General features: G+C 41.8%; 1 protein-coding gene across 1 annotated transcript in view; it reads right to left on the reverse strand.

Moving 5' to 3' along the window:
* Positions 1–17,161, reverse strand: part of NRG2 (neuregulin 2) — a 321,919-nt gene that overhangs the window by 36,848 nt on the left and 267,910 nt on the right. Inside the window, exon 6 of the mRNA XM_077824244.1 lies at positions 12,817–12,893. Within this exon, the coding sequence (XP_077680370.1) occupies positions 12,817–12,893 (77 nt within the window). The remainder of the gene's footprint in view (positions 1–12,816; positions 12,894–17,161) is intronic.

Here is a 17,161-nt window from a genome sequence, read left to right on the forward strand (position 1 = left end):
GTTGTGTTCAGAGGCAAGAATTTTAACATGACGTGTGACACCTCTACATTAGCTGAATGAGCCAGGCAATTGTCAATTAAGCAGCACATGTATCAAGCAACACATGTATTGTAGCTGTAGCTCCCTGTTCCTTCCCTTGCTCTGTCGCCAGCTGACTTGCTTTCTGTTTCAGCATCATCCCATAGAGTCAAGCACCTTGGCCAACCTTCTGCTGAAACCGGAGCCATAGGACTTCACCAGCATCTGACTCCTTTCCCTCACATTGGCACTTGTGGCCTCAGTTTGCTGTGCTCCTGTGAGATGTTCTGGCTGTTCTTCTGAATACATGAGACAACAGACTTTGAGACACCAAACCACTCAGCTACTCTCACTTGCTTAGCACCAGGCTCACGTAGGCCCCCCAGGACCCAAACTTCATCAGTGAAAGCTAGGTTCACATGTTTGGAAGCCATAGCACACACTTGAAGCACTCAGCTGTGCTTACTCAAAGGAATGGGTCCTGGCAATATGTTGCAATTAACTGGAAGTTGCTATTAAATCTATGGTATTTATTATTATGACTGATCATCCTACAAACAAGATCAATCTCCACTGATAAATCTGGATGGCCCTTTTTCTGGAAGATAGTACTAATCAGCTGAAAAGGAGAGCTTTGGGGAAGATTAGATGTCAATTAGCAGAGTGAGTGTGGGAATACGCAATGCTGTATCCAGCTTGTTTCCAGGTCAATGATGGTAGACATTCCAACATTCTGGAGCAACTGCACAAGGCTGAGAAATTCATCGAGACGTGTAATGGGGATGTGGTGTCTGACACCGGGCTTGCAGGTGGAAATTGTTTCAGAATCAGAAGATCCTCTAGGAAGGCAGTTTTCCCAGGAAAGAGTGACCGGTGAGGAGGCCATCCTATTTTGTATATGGAAAGGAACCTTATGATGGTGCAGGGAGCATGCTGATGAGATTATTGTACAGAACATAACCAGTGAGCGTCCAGGTAAAGGGTTGATAGAAGATGTGGATCCCAAGGGGACCTTCTTAGATTAATAAATGTCTATCCCTGCATCTACTACCAGAAAGCAAAGCATTCTTTGAATTTATAAAAAGAACGAGGAATACTTGTGGCACCCTAGAGACTAAAAAATTTATTTGGGCATAAGCTTTCGTGGTCTAAAACCCACTTCATCAAATGCATGGAGTGGAAAATACAGTAGGAAGATATATAGAGAGAGAGAGATAGAGAGATATGAAAAGATGGGGATTGCCTTACCAACTCTAACGAGACAAATCAATTAAAGTGGGCTATTATCACCAGGAGGAAAAATCACTTTTATAGTGATAACCAGGATGGCCCATTTCAAACAGTTGACAAGAAGGTGTGAGGAACAGTAGGGGGGAAAATTAGCATGGGGATATAGTTTTTAGTTTGTGTAATGACCCATCCACTCCCAGCCTTTATTCAGGCCTAATTTTGATGATGTCCAGTTTGCAAATCAATTCCAGTTCTGCAGTTTCTCGTTGGGGTCTGTTTTTCAACTTTTTTTGTTGAAGAATTGCCTGCAATAGATCTGTAATTCAGTGTCCAGGGAGGTTGAAGCATTCTCCGACTAGTTTTTGAATGTTATAATTCTTGATGTCTGATTTGTGTCCATTTATTCTTTTGCGTAGAGACTGTCCAGTTTGGCCAATGTACAGGGCAGAGGGCATTTTTTGCACATGATGGCATATATCACATTGGTAGATGTGCAGGTGAATGAAAAGAATAAAAAGAATAAATGGACACAAATCAGACGTCAAGAATTATAACATTCAAAAACCAGTTGGAGAATACTTCTTCCTCCCTGAACACTGAATTACAGACCTATTACAGGCAATTCTTCAACAAAAAAAGTTGAAAAACAGACTCCAACGAGAAACTGCAGAACTGGAATTAATTTGCAAACTGGACATCATCAAAATTAGGCCTGAATAAAGGCTGGGAGTGGATGGGTCATTACACAACTAAAAACTATATCCCCATGCTAATTTTCCCCCCTACTGTTCCTCACACCTTCTTGTCAACTGTTTGAAATGGGCCATCCTGATTACAACTATAAAAGTGATTTTTCCTCCTGGTGATAATAGCCCACTTTAATTGATTTGTCTCATTAGAGTTGGTAAGGCAACCCCCATCTTTTCATATATATCTATCTTCCTACTGTATTTTCCACTCCATGCATCTGATGAAGTGGGTTTTAGCCCATGAAAGTTTATGCCCAAATAAATTAGCTGGTCTCTAAGGTGCCACAAGTACTCCTCGTTCTTTTTGCTGATACAGACTAACACGGCTATCACTCTGAAACCTTTGAATGTATAATGTCTTATCTATCCCTGTCTACAATAGGGAAATAACCACTGCAGCAAGTACTGGGTTATCCCTCGCCCCTTCTCACCTTAAGATAAAAATGATTTTGCTGCTATAACAGGGCAAAACTGTCTTCAACACACGGTTCTGACCAGGTCTCAATAATACTTTTTAGGGTCCACATCTTCAGAAGCGATTTCAACTACAGAAAGAGAAACTTGGACAGCAACGTTCAGTTACATACCTTCACATATGATGGCCATGCTTCAAATATTCACATTAAACAGAACCTAACAGACTCATATAGCTCACATACCCCGAGAAATCCAGGGTACATTTTCATAAAAGTTCCACCAAAAGCAAAATTGCTGGGATATACACTAACTCCACAACATTGACTGCTCAAGTAAATCTCTTCCATTCCACGTTTCCATGTCACTATACTGAGCACTGTGCAATAAATACATCTCTCTCCACTTAGAAAAAGGGCCTGAATAATGAGCTCTTATGGGACTACAAAATTCAGGGCAAAGTTTATTCTCTCTCTAAGGATTAGAAGATGCTGCTGTATGATTTCTCTGCAGATTGGTGGGAAGACACCAACTGACTTCTCAAAATTAAATTTTTAAAAGAAGCTAAGTACAAAATCTGGAAGAAAAATGGGGACTATACAAGGTTAAATCAGAAATTAGTGTAGGTTAGCTCCATTCTAGGTCACAGACGTCAACTTTAATATCATCATCAAGCAGAAAATAAAGCAGAATACACACTTAGAAAAATCAACAGCAAGATGAACAGGACTCTGGGTTCTCCACCAGATTGATGTCATTTCTTTCCGGAAAAGAGTGAATAGTAAACTTGAGGTGAACTTTCAGGACTCAGAAGAAAAAAAACATAAATGGACCCAGCAGAATTCTACACTGTGTGACAAAATTCTAAACTGTTCCACAAATCTCAGCTGGATAAAATTTAAATATAGACATTTGAGTTAACATGCTGATCCCTGAATTGTCTTCACTGGAAAGGATGTTGTTTATAGCACTATTTTTTTCAATATCTCCAGTTCACCAGGGTGTGAGGGAATTATCTCTGTGTTTTACAAAACCCTTGGGGACCTGTTGACCAGAGCTCTGGCAATCTTTTCAGCAGACGGTTGAAAAAGAAGGCTCTCCCAGTCCCTTAGGATATTGTTGAATAAAATGGAGGAGGACAGATATGATCTCAAGAAATGGCGACCAATATTGTTACTAAGGGCTTGGTTGTACACACCACCACTTATGTTGGTATAACTTATGTTGCTCAGGGATGTGAATAAACCACCCCCCAAGTGACTAAGTTACACTGACCTAAGCACCAGTGTGGACAGTGCTATGTGGCGGAAGAGCTTCTCCCAGCGATATAGCTACCACCTCTCACAGAGGTTTTATTATGCAGACAGGAGAGCTCTCTCCCGTTGGCACAGAGCATCTTCACCAGACACACTACAGAAGTGCAGGTGCATCAGTGCAACTGTAGCACTTCTAGTGTAAACTAGCCCTAAGATTCTTCAGAAAGTCATCTTTGCAACAGCGGTGGTTTTGGTACCAGCCCTGGTGACACAAGCATAGACATGTGCAGAGAAATGAAGGTAAAAACTGTCCCCAAGTCCCAGCATGGGTGCTTTCATGAGATCCACTGATAAAATTCCCCAGGTCAAGTGGAGTCATCATGGTGACAACATCACATGCAAGCAGAGGTATTGCTGAAGATGGAAACAAAATAGTCCCTCCTGTGTCTGAGACATTTTATTGTTGACGCATAACTGGAGGGAAACTTGTCAAGTATTTTGAAGAGTTTTGCTGCTGCCTTTAACTCTAGATTGAGTATTAAACAGTGCAGTCTTTTGGGAAGGACCACTAGGGGTTTAGCTCCTTCACTAAGGAAAGACAAGACCTGATTTTCTTCTCCCCTTACACTGGTTTTACTATCATTACTCCTTGACTTCAATACAGTAACTCCCTCATTCCACCAGGGTGACTGAGAGGAGCCTAAGACCTGACCACAAATGCAGAAATCACAACTCTTAGCGTTTCCCTGGGAGATGAGAATCCAACCCAGGAAAACTCGGACTTCCCAAAGAAAATCCAGTAAATATTCTGAGAGAGATATTGCAACCCCATGCAGTATCTTTGGGGACCATTTATTAAATGTCAGAACGGTTGATGTATGGTTGCATTCTATTCCGTGGGGGAAGGTCACCTCAGCTCCTCCAGGAATTAAAAACAGTGGGGGGCGATTTCGGTGAGTCACTGAGTCTAAAAGGCTGAGTTTGAATTGACACAGGATTTCTTTCTGATTCAAAAAACGGACAGGTGCTTCTGTCCAAGAAGGGCCTCAACCCTTGTGGAAGGGTTGGAAAGACTGGCCTATGAGGGCCACATAAGACTGGCAGGTGGCTTCTGATAAGGTGTGTGTGTTTAAATCTGTTTATTGTTTTTATTATGTATTCTCTGTAATGCTTTAACCTTAAGAATAAATGTGCTTGCTTAGAAAGAGCTGGGTGGTAATTTGTAACTGCTGGCAATACGCTGGTCATAGCCCTCGGAGAGAAAGCAATGCACAGACACTGGCAGACTGGAGAGATCACAGTGTAAAGCAGGGAGCTGGGCAGCCTTAAAACCCATAGTCATAAGGGAGTGGGACAAGGGTCCAGGCCCAGAGACAGGTGGTGGCTGGAGACCTGACTGGATGCTCCTGGAGTAGACTATGAAGAGGGAAATACAGGTGCAGTTACCCTGAACTTGTGACGTGTTCATACTGGAGAATCTCTGACCATTTTATTGTTAATATTTATTCAGCAGCAACGTCCCTGCAGCTGCAAGAATATCATCAAGATTAATTCAGTTTTGCTGGAGATTCCCCGACCGGTAAAGCACTCAAGAGGAAGAGAAATATAACCTGAGTGGTTAGGAGACGATGGGATTGGTTAGATTAACTCAGTCTTCCTTTTGAGAAGCAATTTTGTTTTAAATTTTGGGAAGACACAGTGGCAGCATGTTTTGACTTACTGGGTTTTGTCCCTGCCTAGGCTGAGGAACATGTAGTCACCTTAATGCCAACAAGAAGACGATGCCCCACTGTTCAAGATATCACAGAATATCAGGCTATGGCGTATTTCGATGAATGAAGTGTCGGACTAAACCTGAAAATGATTCTGTCACTTGCACCTGAGAATTTATCTCAAAATCTATGACTCCCATGACCTTAGCACATGAAGGCCTATTAAGATGCCATGTTCTGTGGACTTAGCACTCTCAGGTTTTCCCAGACACCTGCCTCCCAAGGTTATAGAGAAGTAAGTGCAGTATGGACTTCCAGCCGCGTATGGGAATAGGTGCTATAATGTAAGTGAAAAGGCTGATAAAACCCTTATGACGTACAGGCTCCCAGTGGAGACAGGTTACAAGCTGTGATCACTGACCACCTGATTGTGCTTTGTCCCTATATCACTTCACATCATCACATGGCTAGGTCCCGCTGTGCTGGCCAGATATCTTGAGAAAGTTTATAACAATCTGCGCAACTAATGGAACTGGAACCTGGGATTGGACATTGTGATGTCCGTTAGTGATGCTAATAAAACTGAAAACCATGAGATCTGGCTAAGTGTGCTGTGACAGCTCAGTCAGGAAAAGCGAGAGAAGACTCTACCCAAAAGACAATAGCTGCTGCAGCTATGGCTTTAAGAGGCTTCCTCAGCCAGGAAAGATCATCAGTACATCCAAAGCCGTGGCTCCTTAAGGAACAGGATTATATGGTAACAACGCATATCAGACCCAATGGAATGGTTTTATGGAGTAGGGATTGTGCAGTCAGTGCTATGCAGCTGTAACGTTTTGTTAGCAAATTACGTTGTTGAGTCTCGACCTAGCTCTTTTGCTGCATTTCAGGCTACATGGTTATACTGCAGGAAAACAGAAGCAAAAGATGGCGGAAATCTAAATAAAAATATTTTGGTGTATATGTAGTGCAACCATGTGGTGCCTAATAATGTTTTATGCGAAAGAAACATTTTGAAGTGGATGTGAACAAAAGAAACAGACAAAATTTCACTCCTCTCTAAGCTCAAGAATCCAAGAAAGCTGCTGTTATTACGGAGTCCTGTGATCTGAGGTAGGGTTGGGCACCTGAGCAGAGTATAACCGAAATGGTAGTATGCTTAAAACAAAGGATTTAAAACTATTTTAACATATTCCTATGCAAGTATATGGGGCTTCATCCAAAGGCCACTGAATTCAGTGGAAAAACTTCCACTGACTTCAAAGGCCTTTGGATAAGGCCCATGTTTGGGGACAAATACAGGCCAACAACTCTTACTGGTGTCAATGGGAGGTGGATAATTATACCTGAGTGCAGAATTTGGGCCACACACTGGAGTTTTAAATTTTCAACGGGAAACTATTGTCCCTTACGTTGCAAAAGAGACTTTGTGGGTAACACCGAGTCACCATGTCACAACATTCATCACCTTTTCAGGCTACAGAAATGATAGCTCTGTACTGTAAACTTCCAGTCCAGTCACTCTACCATATATAGTCAAGGGGCTAAAGGGGGTGGGGGAAGATAACTGCACTATAAGATTATGCAAAGATATAAAAGGATGCTGATATGCATGAGATGAAGCCTGTTGGCACCTCAATATACAGCATGGGCTTAATAAGGAAACACCGAAAAATTACAAACACGGAACACAAATAGTGTAATTCTTTTAAACTTACAGTTTGATTTAGCTATTGTTATGAACAGTGGGATGGGGAGAAAGCAGGCATAATAGGTGGTAAGACAGTGACATTAAAGTCAACTCAGCCAATCAGGAAAGCTAACTTTTCTTCATTTGCACGTTACATTTTTATTGGTTAAAATGCTGCCAAAGTCATTCTGTTTTACTGAGGTTTTACACTTGAGGTCATATTTCACACTGTGACCCTCACGGTCCTCTGATTACATCACAGCTATACGATATGACTTTTAGAAGCTGGCAGAAGATATGATTATTGCTGTATGTTTCAATATTCTTGGCTTGCAATCTATCTGATGATTACAATATCCATATTGCTGTATATATATTATTATTATTATATACACTGTAATTATAATTGTGCAGAGACATAATTACACATAAACATGAAGAATATGAAATGAAAAATACTTTCACAAAATGATTTGATGATTCATAAACAGTGGAGTTAAGCCTAGACTATTTCTTTTCATTTAATAGACTCTAAAATATCAAAGGTACATCTCTCTTTTATATATTTAATTATATTCGGTATGCATTTAAAATTAATTACTTATTCTCCTTCAATCTAAATTAAAACTGATTTAAATGTCTTTCTAATGTAGGTCACAGTCCCGTTGGTATCTATACAGCAAACACCTCTATCCCACTTGTTTAAACATGATCAACTTTAGATGTTCAGGTCCTGATCTTACAATATATTTCACAAGGTTGGATGCCTGAACCTGTGCAGAGCCCAAGGAAATCAACAGAGCTCTTCATGGTCACAGGGATCCTAACGTGTGCATCCAGTGCAGGATCAGGACCTTATTTATTTTATTTATCCTTTGATATGTATCTTAGATACCTTTTAATTGCAGTAAATCTGTCATTCCTTCCTCTGCCATTTTAACCCTTTGTTTTTGCAAATGTCTCTAAAGATGTTTTGTGGCACCCTGCATGAAAGGTGCTACAATAAATAAAGTAAAACAACAGTTCTAATTTGAGTATTTGTCCTTGTGGCTCCCATGTTTGCTGCTTATGGGGCACATGTATAACACCACATGTGGGAGCCACATGGACAAAACATCTCCAAGAACCACAGTTCTGTTAAATAAGTAACTATTATTCATACTTTTTGGTTTCATTCCAGTATTTCCACACATTTCTGATTATTTTTGCATTACAACAAAAAATAACTAAATGCAGTATTCAGTGTAACCTTCTGTGGAGAAATCTGGAAATCCTTACTCAAATTTTACTCAGGCAAACACCAGCTGACATCAGTTGCCATTCACCAGCATAAGGGCTAAATCAAAATAGAGTTAAGAATCTCCAGATTTCTTCCAATAGTGCTAATTTCAGTGAGTTTCTCTGCACTGACCTGGAAAAAATCCCCCCACCAGCAGATGAAAAACTGAAATAATATAAGCATGATCCACAGAAAAACTGAATTTCAATATTTTAACTGTATTGTCACATAGCAGTAAATATCATTAGAATTTCTCATGACAACAGCTTCTGGAGGTACTACAGAAGGACAAAAATTAGCACTAGGGATTCGCAATAGCCACTGAATCACATGATCATAAGAGCAAAGTGGAAAATCTTTCTATGGGGGGAGAAATCATCCAATTATTTCAGCTTCTCCATATCATAGTGTCTGGAACAGATTCTTCTGACTAGCAGAGAAGAACAAACCTCCAGTGCTATCTGGCAAATAGATAGTATGATCCTGCATCTACTTAGGTCAATGGAAGTTTTACCTGAGCAAGGACTGAGTAAATACAGAGTATGGACTCCAAGGTTTAGCCCAGCCAGGATGCAGTCACTCTCAGGAAGCACTCTACACCTGGCCTGATGGAACCCTGGGTACATCCTCCTAAGTATCTGGCCTAGATGCAGCAAAAGGGTCTAATCATCATGTCAGGTTAGTGTCCTGAATTTATATCAGTTTGCAAAGAATCAGCCTCAGCCTTTGGGTTATGCCTCGCCATCAGCATCAATGATTATTTAATATTTATATTGCAGTAGCACACAGAGGCTCTAGTCAGGATACGAGCATCTAAAAAAACTAATAAGCATTTAATAAAGCGTTAGAGTGGTCATAATGATTCATTATTTTATTTAATGATTTGTTACTCATTGACAGTCTGCTCAGAATATGAATCACAAGGCATGTTTCTTTTATTTTCCCTGGAAATTTTTCTGGAACCATCTGAGTCTGTTTCAGTTTTTGATCTGTCGTCACATGCATAGCATGAAGTGGAAAGATAATTAAAGACATAGTGCTAACTTTTATTGGGCCCCATATTTAGATTTTGTTACAAACAAACAAACAAAAAAACCCAAGAGAAATGTTATTTTTTTCCTTTAAATCTTCCATTTGGAAAAAATTTGAAACCAAATACACATTCCTCTGCCATGTCTGTAATCCAAACATTGCAGCACTGCAAATCTGGAAATGAAACCAGCTATAAATAAAGGTGAACCTCACTTCTCTGATTATTATTATTGAAGTTGAGACAAATGTAAAAAAATAAACAAATAATTACTGAAAGGTAACCTGGACATTTAATAATCAGTGGGTGATTAACTGATGTAGGTCAAGAAATGGGTTAGATTGTAATATGTGATTTTAAAGTTGACAGTGTCATTTTAAACCATGAATATAACAAAAAATTCTCACCAACAATGAAAAAATCACATTTTTACAGTCTTGCAAAAAAATCAAAGCATAGTTGGTCTTCCCGTGAATGTTCCGACGAAACAAAAGGCACTTCTCACTGATAAGAACTCATTGTTTTAACAAAAAAGCTATTTTTATTGCAAGAAAATGGCAAAACTTCTTTGCAAAAATTATGATGCCTCTCCCTGACCAAACCATGATGCACTACAGTCTCCCCTCTGACCAAGTGATATGGTGCATCATGGGAGTCACATAGCTGTGGGTAAAAAGAAAAGGAGTACTTGTAGCACCTTAGAGACTAACCAATTTATTTGAGCTTAAGCTTTCGTGAGCTACAGCCTTAAGTGAGGTGCCACAAGTACTCCTTTTCTTTTTGCGAATACAGACTAACGCGGCTGTTACTCTGATAGCTGTGGGTGGATCATAGCAAATGTGGCCTGGCCAGGGAGCCCATAGGAGAGAATAGAGGAGTCCTACCTGAACTATAACTCCCACATGTCAATGTCCTACTATCGGGAAATGTGGTTTAATGTTGAACTAGCATAAAATGAAATATTTTGAGTCAGTTCATAAAACGTTCTGATTCGGAAATATCAAAATTATTATAATTTTGATCAAAAATGCTGAAAGAAAACATTGTGCCATTTCCAAATTTAATTTGTTTGGAATGTTTTGTTCTGAGCAAAAATTTGATATTTAAACTTTGCATTCCAATTTGGGAAAAAAACAAAATGTTAAAATAGCAAAATTTTCCATGGGACAGAAATCCAATTTTCACTCATCTCTAGCCAAATCCTCATTGACAAAGCCCATTGCATCTTGTTTGTGCATGCAGTAGAAACTATTATAAAGTTAACATTTCCCAGCTGTTACTACATAGTTACTACTGATATCTACTATTATAAGTAGAGGGAGAAACAGGGGTGGTCTAGGAATTTGTAAGGACAGATCTTAGATATCACTGGGTATGTGGTGTCCGTTGGCAAATAATGACATCTCAATGGTGACCCCTTTGTATAGTTTCACTTATAAGGATCTGGTGTTCTTTAGCTATAAGGCTTTCCTTTGACGAAAATTAGGGGCAAATAATAGCCGGATGAACTGAGCAAGTTTTAAAAATACATCCTCTGCAATGCCCTAAATCCTTATATTGCACGGGGTGTATATTTTGCAAAGCAGCAAAACAATGACAAAAACTAAGGAGAAATAGCTGGGCAAACATTTTAGAAGCTCCCAGCCCATGTTCACAAATCTCAGAAATGCACAAATTCTGAAAGACTGGCTGACCTACCAGAACTTGGACCACAACTGTAAGCCAGGTAGCAAGGATCGCATAGTGAGCACACACTTTGTGACTGGACACAACAAATGCTTGCACATTTTGTTTAACTGAGTGTATGCTGCTAATTAAATGGCCTGATTCTGCAACTTTTATTCACTCTGCATAGTACTTACTCACATGAGCAGTCCCACTCAAGTCAAGGGGGCTACTCACATATGTACTACATGTAAAGGTTGCATAATTGGCCATTTGAAAAGGCCAATGTCTGATGTCCGTAACTGTGGCTGGATTCTTAGTTACGCTGGTGTAAATCCACAGCAAGTCCAATGGCTTCAATGGTCTTATTCCTGATTTACACCAAGATCAGAATTTTGCCCTGAGTTTTACACTCACACTACAAACTCCTGCTGACATGGATACAAAGGAGTTTGTCTAAACAGGGACCTAGTAAAAATGAAGAATTCAGTCATCTAAGTCAGGCACTGTCCTGCATCAGTGTAAGGCTGCCATATTCCATGGGGAGATGTGGGAGGAACTCTGTCTTAGAGAGGGATATCTATGGCTACACCCCTTCAGGAGGTGCACCACCCAGAACTTCTGAAAGGAACAGCCATAATCCAGCCCTTAGAAAAGACGTCAGGGTTTGACCCAAAGCTCGCAATGGGCAATATCAATTTCACAGTGAGTGAAGCTTCGCTTAGCTTCTGGAAAAGTAAACACAGCCTAGTCTCTGAAAAAATGCAAGGAAATATTGTGAAGGCCAAAAGTATAACTGGTTTCAAAAAAAGAATTAGATAAGTTCCTGGAGGGTAGGTCCATCAATGGCTATTAGCCAAGATGGTCAGGGACACAACCCCATGCTTTGGGTGTCCCTAAACCTCTGACTGCCAGGAGCTCAGACTGGATGACAGGGGATGTTTCCACTAGATGGACCACTGGTCTGACCCAGTATGGCCGTTCTTCTGAAATAATTGGTGATCTTCAGCCCAACTCTACCTATCATTCCCAAATTGGTACAGAGAAACTCACAGATCCCACTTTCAAAGTTAAGGAAAGGATTCCTGTGTATTGTGCAAAGCAGTTCCTCATGTGATAATAATGTTAATAGAGGTTTCTTATCACTCAACCTGTTCTCCACAGCACACTTGAAAATCTTTGCTTATTTGGATTTTGCATGAAAAGAGCAAACTGTAAAATCCTACATTATGTTCGTTTACAAGTGAAAGCAAGAACCATTCAAAATGATTGTGAGACAGCGAGGGCTTTCATTTTCCTCTTAGCAGCACTCACTTAGCTCCCATTAATGTCAGCCAGAGCTACACGGGCACAAAAAGAGGAGAACAAGGCCCTAAGGAATGGAAGAACCTGCTTTAAAGATGTCACACAGTGCTACGATAATCAGGGAGAAAGAGAAGTAGAAAGAGACATACTGGAGAAGCTGACCATTGCGAAGTGCTCACACCGATCCCCGGTGAATTCGATCGGACACCTAACGAAAGAAAGAAAACCAGAAAGAGAGAAACAAGATAGCAAAATGATATCGAAGTGGACTGAAATGCGGCCCCTCCTGATGCCACCTCAGATCCCTTCCACGATTCCTATGATTTGCTTTCAGCCTGATCCCTTACCTGTTTCCCTAACCCAAACATTCTATCAAAACACACCCCTGGCTAGACCACTCTAAATCCAGTGCTGCGCTGTGCCCAGGAGATTTAAGTAGTGTGGTGCATTTTTTCTCTTCAAACATACTTTGCTTAGGATCTGGCATGTACAATCGCAAAGGCAGTTTTTCCAAACATCTCTGTCCGAAGAATCCATTTGGACATCTGGAGGAGGAAAAGGGGACAAATCACAGAACAAATCTGGCAGCATCCTCGAGGCTATGGTTAGAAATAAAAGTGCATAGTGATGAATGGAAAAATAAAGTTAAAAGCTTTATGTACAGTTCCTCCATTTAATCTCTGCTTTGTTTAATCAGGTTTCCTTTATATCAATATTCTGTTCTTTTCTAATCTTCAGGCGGCCAGGTGTCAGCAAACCCATCCTTTCATTTTAGGCCTGTCACCTTCCTACTCACCTGCCCACTGCTAATCACCTCCACCAGCTGCCACCTGACAAGAGGGGCAGGCAGGCTTTGTACTACCGAGCAACCTTCTTGGAGACTAGTGTTACTGTCACTACGTACACAGACTGGCAGCAGGTACCACAGGTTGATAGAGCTATTTGGAAGTGGTGCACGGCAAGTGTCCTACTCCACCTAATGCCATTACTCCCCAGAGGCACTGCAGGAAGCTCCAGCACTCTTCCAGGGGAACCTGTCGTATTAGGGTTATGGAGAGAGCATTCTCAATGGTTTTCCATGGTAAGGGATAGACAATAAAGTTGCACTGGAACAAGCCCCTGTCCAGTTGCTGGGGTCTCATGACGCCCCCAGTCACTAGTACTGCACCAGGATGATCTGCAAGCCTAGGGCCATATTCAGCCATCATTTACACAAGTGCAAATCCAGAGGAACTCCGCTCCGGTCATTACAATGGTGTAACAGGTAGAGATTTCGCTTTGTGGCTCAGGCAGCTGCAAACCAGTGAAATGCCTGGACAAGATCCCTCAGTGTGTCTAGTTATTGGGGTTCAGTGTTGCGGGGCAGAGTTACACATGGGAGGCACTGGAACCATGACGTTTAGCACTGATGCACGTAGCATGTTGCTGGCAAGGCCAGTCCAAAGGGACGGAAAAGTTGCTTTGTCGGAAGGTTCTTTTAACTTGACCCACAGGATTGAACCTCAAAAGTTGGAGTTTGGAGGTTTAACCCTGAACAATTCAAATGCTTCTCCAAAACCAATAAAGGCTCCTTTCTTACTCGTTCTCCTTCTCCACCCTTTCTCCTAGCCTAACTAGGTAATTCCCCCACATTGTCCTTACCTGACCCTGACTCTCCAATCCCTCTGTCTAGCCCACAGACCTCTCTCTCTCTGACCCCAAATGAGCTCTCTCATCACCCAACTCCCTCTCCTGGCACAGGCTGCCTACCCTTTGGTGACTCACAATGGCCAGGGTTGCCTCCTATTCAGTCAGCTGGGCTCCAGCTGGCAGCAGTCTTTGTGTCTTACACACTCTGCAGTTACAGTACTCAGACTGAGGCTCGGGAGCTGCAAGTGGCTCTTTAATATGTCTCCTGTGGTTCTTTGTGGCACATGATATTAAAACACTGTGTGATTTAATTATTAACCAATCAGGATGGTTTTACTATATTACTAACCAATTGTAGTTGATAAAATAATGATACTTGGTCAGTCATTTTGCAGTGACAATAATATAGATATAGATATAATAGTAAATGTACCAGTGAAGTCACATGACTGTGGCTCTTTTGGGTAATGTTGATCGCTAATTTGGCTCCTGAACCACTGAGGTCTGAGTATCACTACTTTAGAGCCTCCCATTGTCAACCCCCCACCAGTATAGTTTGCCCTGGACTCTCATCCTGGGGAAGATCCTCGTACTCATTAGACTGAAAAGAATTGTTGGCCCTACAGTGACTGCTAGATCCCTATCAGCCAACAGATCAGAGACCAAGAGATACCAAGAAAGTTGGAAGCTTGAGATTGGGGCTGTTTCCTGTTTCTCTCCCATTCCATTATATATGCCCCATCAAAGTTTCAGTCGTCCTGATATATTTTTAAATGTCTACATTCAACCTGACCTCAAGGATGATTAGATTACGGTCAGCACTTTAGTTCTTATGTGTAATTTTTCTGTGATTCATGGATAGACCTACTGACATAATCATTGTAGCATCCGCATTTTTGGCTCACATAGGAAAAGGGAATTAGACACCAAATTCCTCCCCAGCATAACTTTGCTGACTTCACTGAAGTTACACCAGGGATGAATGTGATGTACTAGCTGCAGAGGGGCATGCTAGTTTTTATATAATGCTGCCTGAATTACTGACCTCTCCATACTCCATAGAAAACAGACATCTTCCCTCTGCCAAATTCACACTAGTACTTTCTACCAGTCTACAGATAAATTACGGGGGAGAGGGGAAGAATTGTTTATTTTTTTAACCGTATGCAACATTTAGCATGATCAAAGCTTTATAGTTCAAACACATGTTGACAGATTAACTCTGTACTATTGCTCAGGGGTAGAATAGAATTGTTTTTTCTTGCCAAGTGTATGCTTAGCGGATACACTATGGATAAACAAATAATTCAGTGGCAATAACAAGAAAAGAAAAGGGCTGCATTTCAACTTCTTGTGTTTACTTGTTTAAAGGAACACTGTCAAATTGCCTTAGTCCTAGATTTACCTGTTTTGAAAGGGGGGGGGGGGGGCTTAAAAAGTGGAATGTTCTCTGAACACTTTAGAAATGGAGAGGATGTTGTTTTTTTCTTTTTGATTGTAACATTTCCCTCCCTTGTTGGAAACACAAACACACCAGCATGTGTTACTGCATGAAGAGGGGCCCAGACTAAGTTCCCCATCTGTGTGAGGGAGGGCTGTGCAGACTAGGGCTGCGTGATTCCCCATCTGTACTGCACTGATTACCCAGAAGGCGGAATACAGACACCTCTGAGCTGGAGGACTCCCCTCTAACAGGGCATCCAAAGGCAGCTTACAGCCAGCCTTGTCCCACTCACTCCTGAATGCGCTGTGCGGAGCTCTGGGGCAGCTGACAGACTCACCTTCTACATTCAGACTCTGCTAGGAAGCTAGGCAGATCAGTGTTTGTAGCATGCTTTGTGAACCTCAGACTAAAGCCAGTATAGACGTGCAAAATATTATTGATAGATTTTTGGGCCAGAACGGCTCAATAGATCATCTAGTCTGACCTGTATAATACAGGCCACCCTGATACCCCTGTACTGAGCCCATTAACTTGGGTTTGACAGTCCAGGCTGGTCTTGATTTGAAGACTTCAAGAGATGGAATATTTGCCGCTTCCCTTGGTAGCTTGTTCCAGGGCTGATCACCCTCGGTTAGAAATGCATGCCTTGTTTCTAACTGGAATGTGTTTGGCTTGAACTTCCTGTTCTAGCTTTCTGTGCTAGCTCAATGAGCCCTTTAGTACCCAATATTTGCTCCTTATACACTGTAATCAAGTCAATCTCAATCTTCTCTTTGATCAACTAAACAGACTGAGCTTCCTATTCATTATTAGTTAGAATATTTTTACTATTTCTAATGCTATTTTACTACTGCTAATAATTTGCAAATGCTGCTACTAACCCCTGGCTGGAAAATCTCCACTTCCTGGTAACTTTCAATGGGTAAGGAAATCCCACCTACATTACTGTATCATTGTCTCAGGTTCCCAGAGGAGTCAATTCACAGCCACACAACCTGTTCTGAAAGTGGTGCTATAGGGAGGAATATCATGGCATGTTTGAACATGATGACACTAGATGTTTGCTATGGCTACGCTACAGCTTACGTCAGTATAAGTTATGTTGCTCAGGGGTGTGAATAAGCCACCCCCCCCAAGTGACGTAAGTTACACCGACCTAAGCGCCGGTGTGGACAGTGCTATGTCAGCGGGAGAGCTTCTCCTGCTGCCATAGCTACCACCGCTCGCGGGGCTTGGAATAATTAGCAATGGGAGAGCTCTCTCCTTTGACCTAGAGTGTCTGCACTAGCAGCATTACCATGGCGCAGGTGCATCGGAGCAGCGGCACCACTGTAAGTTCTGCAGTGCAGCCATGGCCTCCAAGATGCTGCTGTCAGGAGCTGCAGAGTCTGTGGTGAAGTCAAATCAAGATAGTGTCATGTGCCAGTTTGGTTAGGCCAGTGGTGACATGCCTGACTCCCATGCAGATGTCACTGTATCTCAATTTTCAGACACTTGGAGTCTACATAAAGTATGTCCATAGATGTCCTACTGGCAGGGGGATGAGGACAGGAGTGCCAGAAGCTCCCTAGAAGTGGGGGGCAACAGTGCCCGAACCTTGGCCCCACCCCCTGCTCCACCCCTTCTTCCTGAGGCCCCACCCCTTCTCTTCCCCTGAGACCCCGCCCCTGCCCCTCCTCTTTCCCCAAGCCCCACCCCCACTCCACCTCGTCCCCTGAGGCCCTGTCTGCCACTTGCTCC

This window comes from Eretmochelys imbricata, chromosome 8, assembly GCF_965152235.1.
Source record: "Eretmochelys imbricata isolate rEreImb1 chromosome 8, rEreImb1.hap1, whole genome shotgun sequence".
Classification (NCBI taxonomy): domain Eukaryota; kingdom Metazoa; phylum Chordata; order Testudines; family Cheloniidae; genus Eretmochelys; species Eretmochelys imbricata.